General features: G+C 46.3%; 1 protein-coding gene across 1 annotated transcript in view; it reads right to left on the bottom strand.

The window, feature by feature from the left end:
• Positions 1–22,267, bottom strand: part of LOC126542630 (neural cell adhesion molecule 1-like) — a 165,698-nt gene that overhangs the window by 42,285 nt on the left and 101,146 nt on the right. Inside the window, exon 3 of the mRNA XM_055077214.2 lies at positions 10,715–10,825. Coding sequence (XP_054933189.1) covers positions 10,715–10,825 — 111 coding nt within the window. The remainder of the gene's footprint in view (positions 1–10,714; positions 10,826–22,267) is intronic.

Here is a 22,267-nt window from a genome sequence, read left to right as displayed (position 1 = left end):
TTCAACGCTCACAGAGGAGACGTTTTAATTGTTAACACAGAAATGTTCCTCCATCTTACAGTTTCAGGTGCCCTAGACCTGTTTCATTACCAATTCAACTACACCCCCACTGTCGCAAAGAATGCTGGTTGTAGTAATCCTTACTGGGTTGAAGGGCAACTGTGGTATGAAGCATGCTGTGTTTGCATCATGATAAGTCTGCATGGCTTTCGACGTCAAAAAACCGAGATATGATATTCAGCAGGTGTTGGGTTTAAGAGACCATCCACCACACTTCCCCTTAAACTTTCTCCAACGGCATTGTCCTCGGCATTCCCTTAAATGTCGCGTTCAACCCTAAGTACAGCCGGAAAACTGCGAGGACTACTGTCATGATTACACCGACACCGATTACACGTTGTGAAATCGGTCTATGCACAGCAAGAGAGCGATACTTACTGCCCTCCTCAACCTATGGTAGACACAAATGTTGTGTTCCAGTGGGTGCGTAATAAAACCGTTATCGATTTGGTTTACGGACTCCTATAACTCTCAATTACTGCAGCGGAATGATATGAGCCGATGAAGGGAAGGGGAGCGCCGTTGCCGCAATCGTTCCAAGCCGCAGTCATTATAGGCGTGAATAGTGAGGTGACGTTCAGTTCCCATTGCTAACGTTGAACGTCACGAAGTGCTCAGTGAGTGAGAAGGAGTTTCATTAACCATACTTCGGTATTAAGGTTTCCACTCGATCAGGGCAAGCCTGACGGATGACAATGGGCGGGCAGCCGGCCCGTCGGCGACAGCGCTGCGCATACGCACGCGCTGCAGCCCTATGGCATGTCAAAGAAGGCCAGTGAAAGCAAAGAGTATGGGAGGCGTTCCTATATTACCGTGCATGGCTGCTTGAGAATGCGTGACCAGCTGCGCCCCCGGTAATTGCTATTAATGAACGTTCCTGCTGCGCTGGAAGGCTGGAACTTCGCGGTGCACTGAGCCCCGCCATTGAACAGAAAGGAACAAAACCGAAGCGGGGGAAGGGGAAGGGGGGGGGGGGGGTCATCCAACCGCTTCTCAAAAGGCACGTCGAAGCGGAAGTAGTGGACAGCGGAATTTGACGCCAGTAGCTTCGCGACGGAAAAACCAAGCGTTGCGTCGCCATAACGAGGCCGTTTAAGCCTATATATGCGATCGATGACACGCTCTTGCCTTGAATTGTGCTTCCACTTATGTGTTTCTTGTTTGTTGCGCCCATGTCTCACTCGTGCACTATTGGTTGCTGTGGTGTGCTGACATGCAGTTTTCTTTTTCTTGTATTTTTTTAGTTATAGAAGAAGGAGCGTTTTATGGCCGGTCCTCGAGCCAACTTCCTGCCAAAGGCTTTATAGGCGTCATCAGGGCCGAATATTTGAATAATTGAAGAAACACTGGAAGAGAACGCCCATACGAAATATTGCTTCCTAGTGCCGTACTAGGTTTCGTGGCATTACCGTTCTGCGGTCAATGTCTCCCTCGAGGCCGTTTTACGCAGCCATGTGTCGACATGGCCTGTTGGCCCTCGACGAAAAAGAGGCATACCGGACGAAAGCTCATCGGGTTCAATCTTTCTGCGGTACGTGCCTGTCGCGTAGAATCTACGGTTGAGGGGGCGAGTGTTGGACTTCCTCGACGCACAGAAGAGCTATGTCAAAGAAAAGGTTGACGACCGGGAGCCACGAAATCAAATAAATAGACGTTACGTGGTCAGCAATGTATAGGTGTATACCACGTCGAATATGGCATTACATTTGTATTACCGACTTCCGCAGTTAAGGGAACAAATGGAACTAATGGAACTACGTGAGGACAGAAAACGGAGTCATGGCTTTACCTTAAATGCGATACCTGAATACGCCGAATTCACTAAGACGAAGTAAGGAATGGAAAAGGAAAATCGGGAATGTTTTGACACCAACGGCTAATACGTATGCTCTTGTAGAAAAATATAAAGTTCGTGTTATTGTCGTACTCCTTCACTCTCTGCACATTGTAATGATACGGAAGTGATGGTCGATAAAAATGTCAAGTACACTAACTTACACCAAGTCTCCTTCCACGGTGTGCGTTTGCAATATTACAATTCATTTACGCCTGTACACGAATATCGAAGCCCTTTCCGCAGACTGAATTAGGCAGAATAAGGAGAACGAAGCGGGACGGGGTGCATCCGCATAGAACGTTCCCTATAAACGCCTTTACAGAGCTTTTATAATATGCGCAAGTTGTATTATCCCAAAGCCTTTATTGCGGCAGGAGCCGGCAATTCGGTGAACAGAAAGAACAATAAAAATGGAGAGAGAGAGAGAGAGACAGACAGAGAAAGAAAAGATGAAGAAGAATGGCGAATATATGTGTGTGAAACGCTCAAATTAACTCTAACTCAACGCCAGATCACACCAAGAGACGGGATGCAGTTTGCCGTTGCAGAGCTATTAGGTTCTACAATTAGCGATCCGTCCTTGTACATGAAGATGGTTGGGGTATTTTACATATAACTGCTGGAGTAGCGAGCGAGAGACTGGACCAATTGACTCATGGTGATATGTCTGACTCGGAAAAAGACTATCTGGTAGAGGGATCTCTTACTTTATATATATATATATATTATAAAATGGAGGTTTATTGGGGTTCGTAGCGACCGCCGGTTCTACGATGCACCAAGCACAGTCCCCGAGCTCGAACAACTGCTGCGCGCTTGATGCTGCCGATGCTGCTGACTGCGCGCACGTTCGTCATCTTCCTTACAATGGCCCCGCGGAAATAAAGGAGCCATCCTGGCGACTTAGTTTTCTGGAAGGACGGTAGAATTATGATACGGCTTGAGACGCTGAACGTGAACGACTTCGCGGTTACGACATCGCATGTCGGACGGCGGCGTTAGCGGCTCAACCAGGTAATTAACGGGTGATGTTCTCTCGAGAACGCGGTATGGACCGTCGTACTTCGGAAGGAGTTTTGAAGCAAGCCCAGGTGTACGGTGTGGCACTAACAACCAGACGAGAGCGCCCGGGAGAAAAGTGGGAGTCGAGTTCTGGGCATTGTGAACGGCTTTTTGGCGGTTCTGGTCTTCCGAGGTGAATCGGCGGGCAAGCTGGCGACATTCCTCTGCTTGTCTGGCGGCTTCCGAGATCGGCAGGCATTCGGATGGGTCTGGCCGGTAGGGCAGAATGGTGTCGATGGTGTGCGAAGGATGACGGCCGTAAAGAAGGTAAAAGGGTGAGAATGCGGTAGTGGCCTGAGTCGCGGTGTTGTAGGCGTAGGTGACAAACGGAAGAACTAGGTCCCAATTAGAGTGATCAGGTGAGACATACATGGCGAGCATGTCACCAAGAGTTCCATTAAAGCGTTCCGTGGTACCGTTAGTCTGTGGGTGATAAGCAGTGCATTTACGATGAACAAAAGCGCATTCAGCAAGCAGTTGTTCGATGACTTCAGATAAGAAGGCGCGGCCTCTATCGCTTAAAAGTTGACGTGGACCTCCATGACGAAGGAGAAAACAGCGAAGTAGGAAATTGGCGACCTCCTGCGCTGTAGCATTTGGTAGAGCAGCAGTCTCCGAATAACGGGTTAAGTGGTCTACCGCAACGATTATCCACCTGTTGCCGGCAGGAGTCAACGGAAGTGGCCCGTAGAGATCTATGCCCACGCGATCAAATGGTCGGGATGGGCATTGTAAAGGCTGGAGTTCACCGGCGGAGTTGTGCGGTGGCGCTTTCCGGCGTTGGCACTCATGACAAGAGCGGACGAACTTTCGAACGAAATTGTACATTCCCCGCTAGTAATAGCGGTGCCGAAGTCTTTCGTAGGTCTTGAAGACTCCCGCATGGCCACACTGAGGGTCGACGTGGAACGAGGAGCAGAGCTCTGATCGCAAGATTCTCGGAATGACGAGTAATCAGGTGCGTTCCTCTGGGGCATAGTTGCGTCGATATAGTAGCTGGTCGCGAATCGCAAAATGAGGCACTTGGCGCCGAAGCGTACGTGACGCTGGAACTTTCGACGTAACCGAGAGAAGGTCGAGCAGAGATGCTGTTCAGGGATCATTACGCTGTGCAGCAGCGATAGTGTCAACGTCCAGAGAGTATAATGTGCGCTCGCAGGGGGAGTCGTGACTGGCCTTGGGGGGAAGCGGTGATCGGGATAGCGCGTCAGCGTCGGAGTGCTTTCGCCCGGAACGGTGCACAGGCTGCTGGAAGCGACGCACGGGCACACTGCGAGGGGCCATTGCAGCAACCGTAGCATAAGTGACTGGCCTAGTCACGACATCCTGCTGGTGAACAACCGGCAGTGCTTCCGCAACCTCTTCATGGATCGCGTTACGGATATGAGACGGTAAAGTGGTGGAAGACTCCTGAGTGACGGACACCAGAGATAGCTGTCGTGCGACTTCTTCGCGGATGAAATCCTTGATTTGCGTTATCAGGGAGGCTTGTTCTGGGCGGTGGTAAGGCTGCAGAGTGATGCCGCATTTGGTGTGGGATGTCGCCTTGTCAGAGCTCGCTGCTTACGCAGTTCATCATAGCTCTGGCACAAGCTGATGACGTCGCCAACTGTGCGCGGGTCCTTGGCCAGAAGCATTTGGAACGCGTCATCGTCGATTCCCTTCATGACGTGCTTGACCTTTTCCGCTTCCGTCATGGCAGCGTTCACGCGCCTGCACAAATCGAGAACGTCTTCTATATAGCTGGTGAATGTCTCACCCGTGTCCTGTGCGCGCGTACGCAAACGCTGATCGGCTCGGAGTTTCCTGACGGCGGGTCGGTCAAATACTTCTGTAATCGACGTCTTGAGCGCCGACCACGTACTCAATCCCTTTCATCATTCCTGAACCAGAGACTGGCCACGCCCGCGAGGTAGAATGATACGTAAGCCCGCTTGTCCGAGTCATTCCATTTGTTGTGAACGCTCCCCCGTTCGTAGGACGACAGCCACTCTTCAACGTCGTTGTCGTCGGTTCCGCTGAATATGGGAGGCTCCCGCTGGCGAACGGTGCCAGCGCAAGGGACGGGTGGCGATGGAAGAGTCTGCTGGTCGGCGTCCGTGATGGCAGAGGGTGGCATCCGAGAACGGAGTTCCAGGATGGTAGAGTGGAACGTTACCCCGCACGGCTCCACCACTTGTAAAGGAGATTTATTGGGGTTCGTAGCGACCGCCGGTTCTACGATGCACCGAGCACCGTCCCCGAGCTCGAGCCTCTGCTGCGCGCTTGATGCTGCCGATGCTGCTGACTGCGCGCAAGTTCGTCATGTTCCTTACAATATATATATATATATATAAGGAAATCCGAGTATTGCTTTGCTTGTCACAGACAGCTACATCTTAATTTCGTTTTCTCTTTCTCTCTCCATCGCCTTCAACAGAGTAGCCATTTTCGCTCTTTGTAGCGTGCAGTCACTTTCGGTAGAACTGGCTTAATGACCTTACCACCACTTTTTAGAGCATTCCGTATTTCCTGACAACTGCTGCGCTAGCTCCGCAAGAGGTGTTTTCTTTCTGCGTTTAAATAGTATTGCTAAGCATTTCTTTCTTGTAGCAGTTGTTTCTGTTATTGTTGTTGCAGTTATCATTGCACAGCGCACATACAAGTCGGTCCTTCTCACTTACTATCTCTTTGCGAGCAGAACTAACATTGCTGTGTGTTCGTCAATAATATGGGTTCCCGATTGAACAATATTGGTGATACTAACATTGATTCGCTGGACCAGCAGAAATGGATTCGAAAAATTTGCACATTTATGTGCATATGTTACTTGCCACGTGTTCGTCACACTCCCCTGTAAGCGTCTTATGTGATACTGTCCGCTCTTGCATGCTGTGTCTTTATGCGCGCATTACCTCACCCGTGTTGTTACCTCGCTTGTGGACGTCTATGCGTGAGCGTATGTGCCCCACTTTGAAGATTCGCGATGTGGTTGTATGAAGCTCGGCGATACAAGTTGGCACAGCAATAAGAATGAAGTCAGCGGCACGTCTGTCATGGCGGATGAGGGAACACCTAGACAAGAACAGGCAAGCGGCGCTGTGGATGACGTCATCGGTACAGCTGGCTCAGTGCCAACTCGCGCAGGTATAGCGCAGCGTGGAGCGGATAACTACATAACCCGACATAACTAGGTGCTCGGAGAGGCACGTAATCAGTTAGGTACCGGCACTTGGAAGGAACGGATCCTTAAAATTAAATTATGGGGCTTTACGTGCCAAAACCATTTTCTGATTATGAGGCACGCCGTAGTGGAGGACTCCGGAAATTTCGACCACCTGAGGTTCTTTAACGTGCACCTATATCTAAGTACAAGGGTGAATTCGCATTTCGCCCCCATCGAAATGCGGCCGCCGTGGCCGGGATTCAATCCCGCGGCCTCGTGCTCAGCAGCCCAACACCATAGCCACCGAGCAACCACGGCGAGTGAAGGAACGGATCCTAGTGAATGAAATGTGAAATAAAATAATCATTTATTAATATAACGTAATTATGCTGTATCGAAGTGGGCTAAAAATAAAGTAAATAATTACACAAACAATAAGACAAACAAGGAGATAAACAATGGGAGAATAATTAGATAAAAGTTGACTGCAAGAATGAGAGAAATTATGCTCACGCGAAAAATGGATTCCCTTCGTGGAACGAGGGTCACTTTTTTTTCCCTGCTCGGACAACATCGCGGTCTCGTGTACCTGTTTGGAACTCAGCGTAGTGTGCGTTGCAGCTTGTCTTTGCAGGTTGTCCTTGTCCATGTGTATATATATGCTGCAGCTTGTACCATGCTATATATGGCGTTGCTTCGCTGAGGACGAGGTCACGGGTTCGACTCCCGGCCGCCGCAGCCGTATAGAGACGAAGGCGGAATGCAAAAACCTTCGCGCGCCGTACTTTGGGTGCGCATTAAAGAACCCCAGGTGGTCAGAGTTAAACCTCAGCCCTCCTCTGCGGCTTCCCTTAAAAACCCGCTGCACCATCTCGGGTTGCGATACGCCACAATGTCACATTCTTGTTTCTTTTTCTTTTTTTTTTTCAATTTCGAATACGCAATGACTAAAGTATTAGACATGTCACATACTTCATTAGAGCTGCATAATCAATGTAAAGCGGTCTTAATTTTTCCGCCAAACTTGTTGTAGAACTGGGCGAAAGCTAGTGCAAAGTACAGAAGTGTGTCGTTACAATATGGCTAGAGAATCGTCTTGAGGTGCGCAAAATTGGCTGCCGTGGTTTCGATGAAACGCGAAGTAAATTTGCCGAGCCTACGAGGGACATGACAAGTATGCACATGGATGAAAATTTCGTGAAATTATATTTTATTTGACACCAAGACTACCACCGTCTTTGCGCGAATACATTGACGCCGTTGTAAAGCGACGTTGTACAGAAACCAGTGATTAATATGGCGCATGCTCATAATCGGAAGTTAATGAAGACTCAGAACTCGGCCCTCCTACCACTGAAATGAAAACATTTTCAGTACGCTGATGACACTGCGATAGCGATACAAATGACTGACTATAACTCGGAATGTCAAATCTTCCAAAGGGACATATCAGTAATCGTAGACTGGTTCGCACACAATTCAATTTTTATAAATAATAAAAAATCTAAACTTAGCTGCTTCATGAATCCACATAAGGCGCTTTCATTTAACACGAATGTATATTTGCACGGCCCACATTGCAACGCATATATATGTCAACCATTACAGTTTGAGCGTGTGGTTAAGTAGTTAGGAACCTGGAATAACCATGTCATACACGTTTGTGGAAAGCTAAGAGCTGTCGCGGCCATGATGTATAGTCTGCGCGGGAAAACGCCTATCAACCTAAGAGTTACTATATATAAGGCATTAGCAGAATTGGTAATTACATATGATATAACGTTATATGGTACATGTCCTGCCTATAAAAAGCAAGCTATTGATCGCGTAGTCAAAGGATTGTCAATAGCATAACTTATGGAACCCGACTAGAACAATCAGACAGAAAAGAAAAGTATAATATTCTAGGAATACTTCCAGTACAGGAGCTATTTAAGTATGTGGTTGTAACACGCTATTATTATGCAAATTATTTTAAGGTATCGGTAAAAAAAAGATGTTGCGTTACGAAAAACAGAAAAATCTTTTAAGCCGAGGGTGTTAACAAACTATGGAAAGAAAACAAGAAAGTATTATGTCCCTGATATTTTTAATGAACTTGAGGCAACACTGTGTGATATAAATTCAAAAGGCAAAATGTGAGGAATGTGTGAAATGAAAAAATGTGAGGAAGTGGTTTTCAGCTGTTTATTGTAATATGTGATATTTTATTGGAATTCTTATGTGACTGGAAAACGTAGTATTTATTTTTTGCGTCTTAGAATATTCTACACTTAAGTTGTATAATTTTGAATGGTAATTGTATGTTTCATATCTTTATCGAAAGCTGTACCACTTGCTCATTGGTCTTCTAACAAGCACGATGTGCTCAGATTGACCAGCAAACAAGCTCTGTCAAAAAATGTATTTACAATAAACTCTGATTTGATTTGAAACTCTGATTTGATGTTCTTACGCTTCTACGCATTTGTTCTGTCCACTTCTCACATTTCCTTTTTCTTTTTTTGACCAGTTGTGTGTGTTTCAAACCAGCCCATGCATCTTAATCTGTGTTGGGCTGTACGCCAACACATCTTAATCAGCCGCTGATCAGATTAGCTAAGCAAACCATGCCGATTTTTCTAAAGCATCGCTCAAGAGGAAGCTTTAGCTCGGGTGCTCCTATATAAATATATGTAAAAGGAGAATTCATATTTCTTGGCAACCACTGCCCCAAATTTGGCAAGGTTTGTTGCATATAAAAGAAAAACCTAAAAGCTAGTGACTGTTTCTCCCGAAATTTTGAATTAGGTCGTAAATTTTTTTTATAAAAAATTGGCAAAAATCAAACATTTTCAGAAAACGACACTATAAAGTTTACAACTCTGTAACTGTGCAATCAAAAACTTTACCATGATTTTGGGAATTGTGTCTAATAGTACATCTAAAGCGGACAAAATTGATATGTTACACATGAATCTCAAAAAAAAATTATAACATGAAAATATCCCTGTTGCAGAACCTTTATACACAAAGTGACAAACTTACGTAAGATAAAAATGACGTATCGAATTTCTCCGCTTTCAATGATCTAATGGAGGCCGCTTACAGAACCGCGATATCTGTTCTTGATGCAGCGCAATTAAGTTGTAAGCTTCGTGCTTCAGTTCTTTTTAAACTTTCATATTTTTGAAAATCCTTGTAACAAATTTCAGGCCCTAAATTGAAATTCCGCTTCCAACAATCACTAGGATTTGACTTTCACTCTCAAATTCAACAAATTTCATTAATATCGGTCCAGGAGTTATCTCGGAAAAGCGTTTTTTCGTTTTACATGTATTTGAATAGGCCGCGTCGGAGTTGGGACCGAGCTAAAGCTTCCTCTTAAGTTAGTTTCATATACATGAAATGAATACATCGTTGCCACCTGCCGCAAGTAAGTTTACACGAATTCAGACGGAACACCAATAATGTAATGACCTGCTTTCGGGTGTCTTCAGAATAATATACAATTGCGACTACCATACGGTACAGCATGGTCTGTTCACGTCGTGGTAACCGACGCTGCATTTACGTTGCATTTACGAACTCATATGCTTTCCCTATTGGAATGGCCAACAGCCTCACGTGCGCCACATGCAACATCGATGAGACGCTCGCACGTATTATCCGTGTCTGCCCGCGATATAATGCCCAGAGACAAGTGCTGTGCAGAGTACTTGACCAGTTGGAGAATCGTCCACTATCAGAACTCATAGCTTTAGGTCAGTACTCCCACAGAACATCCGCGCTGAAGGCCTTAGTCGCGTTATTAAGGTTCCTGCGGTCTGCGGGGCTTCACAACAGACTTTAAGAACGCCGCCCCCTACTGCTCTGTAGCGTACGCGGTTTTTTTCGTGTTCGTCTCTATTTCTCGCCCTTCTGCTCTCGTTCTCTTTTTATCCCCCTTCACTCTTCCCCCGTGCAGGGTAGCCAAACGGAACCGCCTCTGGTTAACCTCCCTGCCTTTCTCTTCATCCTTTTCTTTCCTTCTCTCTCTCTCTGCAACTACCATACAATACTTTACTGTACAGCTCGCCGTCAACGAGTATAAAAAGAAAAAAGCTCTGTAGGAAACGACGTGACAATAAGGTACATTTAAGGTGATGGATGCAACATCACTGACGCACTTTGGTTTCTTGCAAGTTGGCAGTTTCTACGAATGCCGGAAAAGATCATTTTAGGACGGTGGTTACACGGAACGGCTGCGTCGACGGCGTTGTAGGTTCTATTCTTTTCAATTATTATTTCAATTATTGGCACCGACGCTGTAAATGCTATAGGCTTTCTGTAATCCGTGCGCATGCCTTTGTTGCAACTTTTCATTTGTTTTGCTTCGCGCATGGCAACAAACAAGAACCATAGTTTGTTAAACCTTGTTACCATTTCTCACCTCTCTTATTCTTAGGCTTACAGTGTCTCTGTATTCAGGAACTAACCAAATAATTGCACCAAGAGGCAATCTTCCACGACATCCAAATGTCGCCATACCTACTGGTGGAGCTTTCGAACTTTTTATAAAGTATCCTATCCTTGCTGTGGAAGCAACTTAATATGAGACTTTACTAGAATCACATATGGAAGATACTCACCGCCACTGACTTCGCATGTGAGCGTCAGTGATTCGCCTTCTCGATAAGGACCGGCCACTTTTCCAACCTTGTTGCCAAACCTGTCTCTGATGACGGGCGTCTCCGGTGGAACTGCAGAAAACATATATACGCAAGTAATAAAGACAGTCAAGGAAAAGAAACAAGTGCAGCAAGGAAGAACAGGCTCAATAAATCATTTCATACTTACGAGACATCTAGGCACTCTAAATCTCATTGTTTTACCATGTTTCATAGTCGATGACCACATCGTTGCAGCAAAAACGTTTGTTTTATGAAGCTCAAGTACGCCTCGTAATGACTTGTGACACGTGCTGGGTGGGCGCCTAATGGTTATTGAAACCGACAAAACGGTTGCACGCAGACTCATCAAGGTGTGGGCATTACGGGAAAACGAGAAAAAGTGGAACATACGATAGCGTGAGCCTCCCGGATGGGGATTAATAAGTTAAAGCTTTCGACAACCGGTGAAAGCTTTGCGTGTTGTTTAGGGATTAAAGCCCGATACTTTGGAGCACATGGCTACCGGCGCTTTCCGCACCACCAATGGTCACTGCGGGCGCCGAGCTGATGCGTTTCGATATATGATGAGAGCGCGAGCGTTTGGAAGGCATTGCGATTGTATCTGGCCTTCCAGCGAACGCTCAGCATTGTACAAGCAGTGGATATCTATTTTTGCTGCATCTGACGGACCTGTTTTCTTGGTGCCGTTCACAAAACGTTTTCCATACTTGTACACGTAGCCCCTCTTGGCCAGAAGATACATATATTTGAGTTTTTTTGTTTCACAATATAGTTTGAAACTGTAGCGTTGATGTTTCCCGTTATTTCCCGCCGTTATTTTGCAGTCTGCGCAACGATATTCCCGCAAATTCTGGGAGTTTGTTACAAACTTAGTAGTGTATGACATGGCCAATGACCATTCACCTGCCATCTCGCGCAAATAATTTACAATGGTTGTTTTTCTCTACGGGCTCTGCTATGAACTTATGCAGTAAAAGAAATAAATCGGTTCACATTCCGTAATGTTTGCGTACACAGACACGTGCACATGAAGGCTTTGCTCACCACCGACGAGAAGCATAATGGAGAACGAAAACAAATGTAAAGCAGCAGGGTGTCATTACACAACATTTTATCTCAATGCTGAAATTTAAAGCTGTAGCTGCTGCAGTTAAATTTCGAAAAACTGCTTAAGAAAAACGAGCGTAAGTACAGCACTGGTGGCATGAATGCGCAATGCGTTAGCATATGCAAGATAGAGTGCAAATGAGGTGTTCAAAGAAAAATCACGCTACTGGAATAGTGTCGCAATTCTATTCCAACTCTTTTCCGTTTGGGGAATGCTATTGTCCCGGCCGCGTCCCTTCTTAGAGAGAGACAAAAGGGGAGGAAAGACAGGGAGGTTAGCTAGTGTAAGTCTACCCGTCTACGTTATCACTTAAATCGGTTGGCTCGGAGCTGCGCAATAATGGAATATATATGAGCCAAAAATTATGTTCGCAACACACTCGCCCAAGTTTTTAGTGGCCTTTAAGTACCTAGATGAATCGCGCAACACTTTTCTTGAGTCGCCGAGGTGGCGGCGTCTGATAAAGATGTTGAAAAGACGCTCACAAGTCATGTAGTGGGCACGTAGCCACACAAAAGCCGAGCTGCAATATAAGCATTGCAGACTACATAGAATACACTCCTGTGTGCAGCGGCACGTTTCGTAGGCCTTTTGAAGCAACTTACATTACTTACGCAGCTAACATTACATTTCATTACGCATTCATACATTACGCAACTTACATTAGTTTTCCTTTCATTTTCTCTCCTAATTTATCTTACAGCTACACTGTAGCAATTTAGCCAGTGATTTTCCCAAGTTTGGAGATGAATACTCATAGATAATTCCTGAAAATACAGTTAGGAAACACCGTATGCAGCCAGAAAGCCATTGAAGCAGAATGCTATGTTTTGTTGCATTGAAAATTGCGCACTGTTATGAGAACGATCGATGTCGCCGCATCTCTCCGACTTGAATATTTGATTCTCCGTATCGTCCGCAGCAAATGGAATCGACGCAACAATGACGAAAGGCCGAAATCTGGAAAATGAAGCATATTTTAAATTTACGAGAGCCCAATGGGAGCATGACCTTTCTGTAAAAGTGGGCAGACTTGCGCTCCCCCCCCCCCTTCCCTTCGTCCGTGACCAATACAAGAATCCAACTTATCATCATTTACACGTATCACAACAGGATAACGTTATTGCTAAGCTTTGGTATATGTACGCCTGAACGCTCCTGAGTTCCATATTTTTTTCCAGCCCATGCAGCAAAGTGCGAAAGAATAAAGACGAAGAAAAATTGATGTGCTTCTAATGAATTAACACCCTCATTGCTTTTCGAGAGCATAGGGCTGTAGCTGAGAACACGGGAAACAATTTACAGGCGCCGAAGCCCGTTTATCGCTAGAACACCGAGCTCAACGACCAGTGGTGTTCCCCAATGGGACATGAATCAGACCTTCTTTTGCAGTAATGAGGCGTGGAGAATTGTTTTGGAATGAGATAGTGTCCCTGTGCTTTTCTGCACTTTCTTTTGTCACGCAAGCGCTTTTAATCGACGATCTTCCGTTCAAAGGTATCTTTCCAAGTTTTAGCTTTTGTTGCAACGTCGTTATTATAGGAACCACCTGCGCTTCGCATTTCATATTTTCAAAGTATTTTTGCACTTTGTAGTCCGAACTCTTTGTGATCACTAGGCGTACACTTGAAGCAAGGAAAGACTGCAATTTACGGTGTGTTGGCCGCTGCTTGAGTGGCGTCTCGTGCAAAAACAGTTCTTATTTGACACTCTTCTTGTAAAACGGCCGTAAAAACTATTTCAATTAATTCATTTTCATTCATATATGTATTGCTGACTATGTAGGCAGCTTATTCAGTGGTTATGAACAAAAATAAACGCCCACACATACAAACGCACACGCATGCACACGCGAAGATACAGATCCCGTTTGCTAAAATCAAAACAACTTTTGAAGTGCTGCCTCAGTGAAACGCGCCGAAAAAATCATATAATTCAAGCAGACTCAGTACTCTATTTTTTCCGTGGATTCTTTTCTTCTCCAGACTTCCCAAATGAAGAAACAAATATGTGTGGCTCTGCTATCGCAAACACCAGAGACCAGCGGTGCTGGGGAAAGCCAGTAAAGTAGTGCCAAGCCGCACACAAGACACACGAGCGCCCGCAACGCGTCCTTACGACGTCCGCGGAAGGCGTCTGCTACGGCTTCCGCGATTCGCGTGGCCAACGCCGTAGTAGACGCCGCGGTTGTCTCTAATGTGCGGCGAGCCAAGAGGACATCGGACCCTAGCAGCCGCCAGAGAAGAACGTCCCTCCTCCCTCGCCTGACCCCCCTGCCTCGCACGCCACAGGAGAGGGCACGCATCCGGGCCACGTTCCTCACTCGCGTGCGCGCCGCTCCTACTCCCCCGCTACGCTCCACCCCTCCTGGCGGCGTCGCTATGTTGCGCGATGCTCTTTTTATACTCTGCTTTCACTCTCTATCAACGCTCTCTCCCTCAGCTCGGTGAAGCTGCGAACGTCAAGAGAAACCAAGCGAGGTTCTAATAGCTCCACTGTAAAAATGGAGCGCTGTCTGAGCGTCATTTTCGTCTAGGCTAGAAGTTTTCGACAATGATTTATTGCTCTTCTCTGCTGTCCTTTGCATTCCCTCCCTCCAAGTAACATGGGGCGCGATCGCCGGGCGCGGCTGACGACTTGGCGCGGCCGAGGCCAATCACATGAGTAGAAATTGAACGCTAACTGAACGCGCATTTCGAACAACGATCTCCTATATTGCCCATGGTCTGCATGTCCGCGTCAGAGGCTACAAAGAGAGAGAGAGATCTTACGAACAAAAAAGCCTTCCCGAGAGGTGCCCTTTCATTCAACAGTTCACGACCTATTTGAGTGTCTCGGAAAGCCAATGTCTATCATTTGGAATTACCACTTTGATACCTGACGCTTCTGAAACTATTGGTACATAAGGGAAGAATGTGGATGAAGTAAGAAAAGTTGAAAGTGATAAGTGAGCAAGAAAAAATAAAGATGCATCGACCGTGCAATTGCTGTTCTCTGATTCTTCAATAGTGCTGGTGGTCGCCCGCGGAACAAATGGCACATCACATCTGTTCAGGTATTCTTAAAATACGTATAGTCGTTCATAAATGTTTACGGGACACTGTATTTGCGAAAAGCTGAACTGTCACGATAACCTGGGCGTATAGCCTCGATTTTAATGTTTCAATGGCTTGTCGCCTTTACGACGTACCAAGTGAGAAAAAATACAAGCGTACTGCATTAACTGAGTATAAAGTCATATTTGCCGTGCAACCCACGTCCTATGAATTTTTCACCTTACGTTGTCTTTGCAATGGTACGAAAAGACGATACCGTTCCAATGTAACAAATTATTTAGAGGCGAAGACATGTGGCATTTTGATTAACAGCTTGAAAGGCTACGTTCCGAAATACTTTGCGAGTACAGAAAGCTTCGTGACTACGACCTCATGACCCACTCGTGGCAATATAATGTACTGCAAATGTCGAAATTACTGATCGTTCTGCATTCCTAATTGAATCGATTACACATGCTTCAGGGAGAGTAAGTGAATGTAACTAAGTTTTTATGATTCATTATGCAAAAAAAAATATAAGAAAAGGTGAGGCGTGCAGACAAGACACAAGAGAAGTGGACAACACGAACGCCGTGTTCGTGTTCGCCGGCGTTCGTGTTGTTCACTTCTCTTGTGTCCTGTCTGCACGCCTCACCTTTTTTTTTTTTTTTTGCATAATGAATCCTTACCAACTAGCTCAGCTTTCTGCCGTTCTAAGTTTTTATGATCCGTTAAGCACGAACGGTATTCTGGCTTTCTCTCTCTCTCTCTCTACCGAGCAAATGCTGTTGTAAATCAGTGTGTTGTAGTTGAAGGTTGGACGAAAGCTGGGCTTTGTCAGGAATGAGTCAAAGAAGCAGCCCAGTGAATGAGCACCAACATTTTGCTAATTCAACTTGGTCACCCAAATACAGGCCAGCTGCCCACCATTATTTCCACTTTAGAAGGCCGGCTGTGCTGCAGTTCGATACTTAATAGGATGCCGTTACACCAACGTAGTGGCAACACGGGGAGGTTACAATAATAAACGTGGCTATTTTACGCGCGTCGACACCTGTCATATGCCACTCCTTATTCCATCGGGTCTAGTTTGCTCCGAGAAACGGCAGCTGCGATGCAAAGTAAAGGAGAACGTGCTTCTTATTTCGCAAAGTAAAGGTGAGACCTCGTCGACGATCAGCTTTGCGGCATTCTTCGTCGACGCTCCCTTTCTGTCGCGGCGGGGCAATGCGGAAGTGGCTGCTTTTTCTTGCATTAGCCCGATTACCTCCGCCCCGCCGAGCACACGCGGAGAGTGCAGCCAGACAACAGTTCTCTAAGGCACATACGTCAGCGCTTATCAAAGCGCCGTACGAAAAGACAGTGCAGCGTGCGAACAGCAGCCCGGTGCCTACAATACTGTTTTTTACCCTTTATTGTACGTCCACTGGGGGCGAAGCGCGCAGCGCTAGCCTGCGAGACATTGGCCATCGATTCTTATCGCCAGCCGGCCGCTATTCCACTTCTTTATTTCTCTCTCTCATTCTCTTCCTGGTGCCGACTTTCGCTCTCCGCTATTCTTTCTGTGTCCGTTCTCTCTGTTTTCATTCCTTCTCCAGTGTTTAGTTTCTCCTCCCCATTCTCCTCCAGTTGGAGAAAAAGCCGGCTGATGGTTTTCCTCGTGTGTGTGCCCGCAGGTAGATTTCTGGACCACGCTTTCGAGCCGCAAGACAAGTTTCTTGAGCGGAAGCTGCAGAAAAGGCCGTCGCCTGCCGTCTAAGGCGGGTGCCGTTAGCTCGTCGGCGAATTTACTTATAGCGACTTTATTGAACATTATTCTCCAGGCTACATAATGTCAAGTATTGATTACTATACTATATGTTGATATTATAGCCGAATATGTGCCAAAAAATACCGTTGAGGTGAGGCAGTGGTGGGTGTACTTATAATCGGCGCATGAAGAAAGCTAAAGAAACAGGAAAGTGTACTAACAATGAAATTGCTAAAATGAATCAATGTGGTAAACGCCCACTTTGCGAATTATTTATTTCATTGATCGTACTTTAACTCCCCTTCTCTCTTCCCCAGTGCAGAGTAGCAAACTAGAGTGTACTAGCTCAGTTAGACCTCTCTGTCCTTCCTGTCAACAAATCCTATTCTATTATTCCATTTCAAGACTTACAAAAAACAGCGAGTTGGCGTTATCTTTGAAGCTATTTCCGAGTTGTTACCAGTTTATTGGGACTTACAAGAAAGGGATTCGTAGCTTACCGCGAAGGTGCCGTTATCTCGGAGATGGTGCAGCCGCTATTAACAATCGCGTACCTCGGGTTTTTCTGAGCAAGTGTTCAGCGTGAAGAACCCCGAATCAATGCATCCGACTTCGTCCCATCCCCTCCCCCCCCCCCCCCCCCCCTTATGCCTGCAAATTTACTAGATTTTCTCGCATAGACTGATTCCTTTGGAATTTCCAACTTATTTTTTTTAAACTTAAAGGTGCCTATCTGACACAAGTGCTGGGTATATCCAGCGGATTCAACTTAAGCTTTGGAAGAATCTTATCAACTGTACGTACATTTAGCGTTTAATGTGAGCACAACTTGAGCGATGACATTTGCGTCTTACGCGTACACTATATGTTGTTTTGCACAGTGGACTTCAACTTTTTTAGGTAATGCGGGCGCAGATGGGGCGCTTCTCCTGATTTGTTTTGTTTGTTCACGTGCTTGTTTTTGTGGTCCTTGCTGTCTTGTTTAAATATATTTTTTCACTTGAATTTGGCATGTTTGTCTGTTTGTTTGTTTGTGGAAAAAGGTGCTGCCATTTGTCTGCAATCATTGAACGACAACGACGTCGTGGTTTAGGGGCACAAATCGATTAATGCTTGATCCGTGACTTCGCGTGTCATTCTGTGTCGCATCCAGCCGCCGTCGTCGAACGGTTCTTGCGGTGCAAGCGCATCAGTCACACGCGCAGCACGGAGCGCACATTGTCTCGATGGGAATGAGCTTTTCTTGAAAATGTTCGATAGATAATTTCACGCTCTGGTTGTCCCTGCATGCCTGCAGCCGATGCTGGTATCCAGTATGCGCTGCATGCCGCTCACTCAGGATATGCGTCTTCGTTGCTCAGTGGCTATGGTGTTGGGCTGCCGAGCACGAGGTCGCGGGATCGAATCCCGGCCACGGCAGCCGCATTTCGATGGGGGCGAAAAACACCCGTGTACTTAGGTTTAGGGGCACATTAAAGAACCCCAGGTGGTCGAAATTTCCGGAGTCCTCCACTACGGCGTGCCTCATAATCAGACTTCGCATAATCGCATAATCAGACAAACTTCGCACGCAGATTGCAGAACTATACGCCACTCGTACTGCCACTCAGCATTCCACACCAATAACCCCACCCTCGATGCTATCATCTTCGGAACGTTCTGAACCGATGATTCTCGCGGAATCAGCAAAACCAACAGAAATCGCACAAGCTGAGGAGAAAGTTGATGTACTGCAACGGCAGCACCTAGCAATGCAACAAAGCATCCAGCAACTGGCAAGTGTTATTGAAGAAACACGGCTCGCAAAAGATCAGCGACGCAAGAAAGTTAGAACACTAGTACAGCAGGAAGTAGAGCAGGGACACCCTGCCGATTCACCCGTCAGCCAGGACGAATAGCAAAAACAACCACAGGAACGAAAACCCACTCATAATCTGGCAATGGAATTGTCGCAGCTACAAACGCAAGCAAGGGTCACTGAGACAGTACATAAGTAACGCCAAAACGACACCAAGCGTAATCGCACTACAGGAAACAGGCACACACCCTACTCAAACTGGCTACAACACACATACCACCACGCCTGAAAGCCGCGTGGCCACACTTACATCTAAAACGCTCACAACCACACAACACACAATAGACGGCAGAGATGTCGATCATAACCTAATTGAGATCCTGCCACTCCAACGAGGCCGAAAGGGCCTTTTCATACTGAATGTATACAGCCCACCCAAGCAGAAGCAGGCCAAGTTCGACTACTTGATGACTAAAGCGATTGGCATAGCCAAAATAATAGTCTGCTGATTGTAGGCGACTTCAACGCGGCTCACCAGGCATGGGGCTACACGACAGCCACATCAAAAGGCACTGCACTCCAGTACACGATACAGCAGCACCGTCTCACCATCCTCACCGACCCCGCATACCCCACACGTCTAGGAAACAGCGTCTCCCGAGATACATGCCCTGACCTCACCCTCACTAAAGGGATATAGCAAGCTGCCAGATGCCAAAAGTCCGGCGTCCACCGGGAAAGCAAGCATCCGTTTTGCTACCCTGCGCTGGAGAAATTGCAAGAAGCCATAAAAAGATGCGCGCGCGCGCGCACGCACACGCACACGCACACGTACACACACACACACACGTACACACACACACACACACACACACACACACACACACACACACACACACACACACACACACACACACGCACGCACGCACACACACATACACACACACACACACACACACACACACACACACACACACACACACACACACGCACACACAGACACACACACACACACACACACACACACACACACACACACACACACACACACACACACACACACACACACACACACACACACACACACACACACCATAATACGGTAAAGCAGGTTTATTTTCAACCTCCCTTTGACCTCGTCTGCCCATCGATCAATACATCTTCATAGTGCCAATTGTGTATGACACATGCTACAGAAGCCTTTCTTTTTGTTTCTTTAATTACAGGTTTATCGCGAGAGAGTATATTAGATTGAAACTTACTCATAGAAACCACAATTGAGGGCACAGGCAATCGAAGCACTGCAACACGTGAACGAGCGCGACCAATAAGCCTGTTGAATTTCCCATTTGTGTTCAATTACGCGGTGCGCAGAAGCGCCACCGACTGCACGCAAGTAGTCAGTAATTCATCCGATCAAAAGCTTTGCTGAAATTAATTATGCCGCCTTAGAAAATGTTAATGCGGGTACGATTAGGCAAATAACCCGTTTGGTACAGCACGTCAAGGTTATTTTGATTATTGCTTCGCTTTACATGTTAAGGAGTCAGTCAGTCGGTCGGTCGGTGGGTCGGTCATTTCCCCCTATGTCATTACTAATAACTGAAAAAGTACATTGCCAAGAACAAAAGCAAGCAAAGACAATTTTGTTCCTTTCATTTAAAGAACGTTCTTTGGCCTTATAATGTAAAGCTATTCCAATATGTTTTTATTCCAATCTTCTGACGTCAGACTTGCGTAGCCACCGACGCATGCATCGGGTGGTGATCCGCAGTGTTGCCTGAACGGCCCAATCAGATGCTCTCCTAGTTTATAGGAGGCAACTTTTCCTTGCTATCAAAATGAATAACATTGCCAACATTGAGCTGTCTTCCGTTCGTAATTGGCTGCCAGGAGGCGAGGAGCACGCTCAAGTGGAGTGGATTTAAATAAGGCCGAGCCAGCGCTATGAAAATAGATAACCGGATGAAGAGGGTGGCGTCGGCGTTTGAGATTGGTCCGCTTTCCCTTACTTAGCTTGCGGTGGCTGGTCGAAAATCGCGGCTGCGTGCAACTGAAGGTTCAGAATGCCGTTAAAACGGGTCCTCAGCCAAGAACAGTTGGCAGAGGGAGATGGCAGAGGTACGGGGAGGAAGTTTGGAATAGTTTTACATTATAGCGCCCCTTGTTGGCAAATGTTGTTGCTGCAGCCACCGGCTTTCGCACGGCTGAAACATTCTAGCGATTAACAAATCAACATATATCATGACCAGTGGTGCTTGAAACGCGCGTTTTCTAACTTGCAAATGACAGAACAGGGACAATTAAGGACGTTGGACAGTGAAACGAAATTAAATTGAGTAGGTATTGAGGCGAAGAAGAATATGCTGTCAAGACAATGGACTGTAAGAAAGAGGTTTTAGAATAAAAAAAATTAAACACACAACTTGTAATCAAAGCAGGTGCAGGGAACGGCTTAACAGCGTCCTAAGACAGCCGCCTAAGAATACGTGGAATAGTGTATTCTTCAGTTAGGAGGCTCTCAAAATTTTCAAGTCGGGAAACGAAGTGCGAAAGAAAGAATCCGGATCAATGAAGGAACACAACGCATTGACGCTGTAAAAATAGGACGTTGGCAGGGTGACAGCTGTCGAAATGTGTTTTCTTTAGAAGAGAGCGATGAATCTGTTTCCGTCGCGACATGTGTGTCACTTTTGCACAACGTCCTCGCATGTTTTTGGAGAGCGTTGCATTATCCTAACATCGCTCATACCGCTTTCTATATGCGCACATATGACTCAACCGGGCGCGTCAGTCGCCTGAAAGCTAGATTGCTCACACTCACTGCCTTTCATGGTCTCAGGCCTAATCGAAAAGTGGCATCCTTCGATGACGCGAATGTTTGTGCTAAAGCAGCAAGGACGAGGATTTGGTTCACGCGTATTGCTTAGAAACACACAGGCTTGCCTCTGCGAAACTGCTAAATGACGGATACGTGGGCTCGGGCTCTTATCGCGGAAGCCGAAATGCGACATCCACATTCCGGCTTCATTCACATTGATGATGGAACATGTGATGCCTCTCACATCTTCCTTCATCACAAGCAACCGCCATTCATCGAAGTCGGTTGGTTGGCTGTTTCTTAACGAAACGACGCAACCCTATCTGGGTGATTCGCTATGAATCGAGAGCTACGAGTATTCTAGAAAGAGTAAGAAATGAAAAAAAAATATGCAATGTTATTAATTAGGAACTGCAACATTAAAAACCAAATGATAAGTGAAAAGTGAATGAAGTGTATCATGACTGAATATAAGGCCGTGCACACGAGTTATGCCTCAACCTTCTTGTCTTCAACAGTCTCAAGCTCATGTCGGAGAAAATCGCGGGAAGGGCGTTTGCTTCCACTAGTAGCAAGTAGAGTTCGTTGCACCAATGTGCATTGCACATCTCTAAGTTGCAACCATCACACCGTATCTCTTGGCTAGGCTCGTCCCACAGTCTCCAATACAAGGGGTAAGGAGGAACGAATCCGAATCATTATTGGCATTTGAAAAATCACATGGCGAGTTGTTTTTACCGGAAGGGCCGGGTAAAACCATCCAGCGACTGCGAAGCGAGTGCGTCATTTTATCTCAGTGATTCCGATGTGTTTCCTAAGCACCTGGTGGCATTCAGTTTGAAATGAAATGTTGGCTGGAAAGTTTCTGGTGAAATATAGGTGAGAGAAACAAGGCCAGCTAAAGAAAAATAAAAGCAGAAAACGATTAGACGCGACGTGCAAGTGTCTGCCAGCCCTTCTGCAGTGGTCGCAAAAACCGCAGGTCTGTTTTTTCTTGTA

Source organism: Dermacentor andersoni, chromosome 2 (assembly GCF_023375885.2).
Source record: "Dermacentor andersoni chromosome 2, qqDerAnde1_hic_scaffold, whole genome shotgun sequence".
In the NCBI taxonomy this organism is placed as follows: Eukaryota; Metazoa; Arthropoda; class Arachnida; order Ixodida; family Ixodidae; genus Dermacentor; species Dermacentor andersoni.
This window is presented reverse-complemented; position numbering and strand designations above follow the sequence as displayed.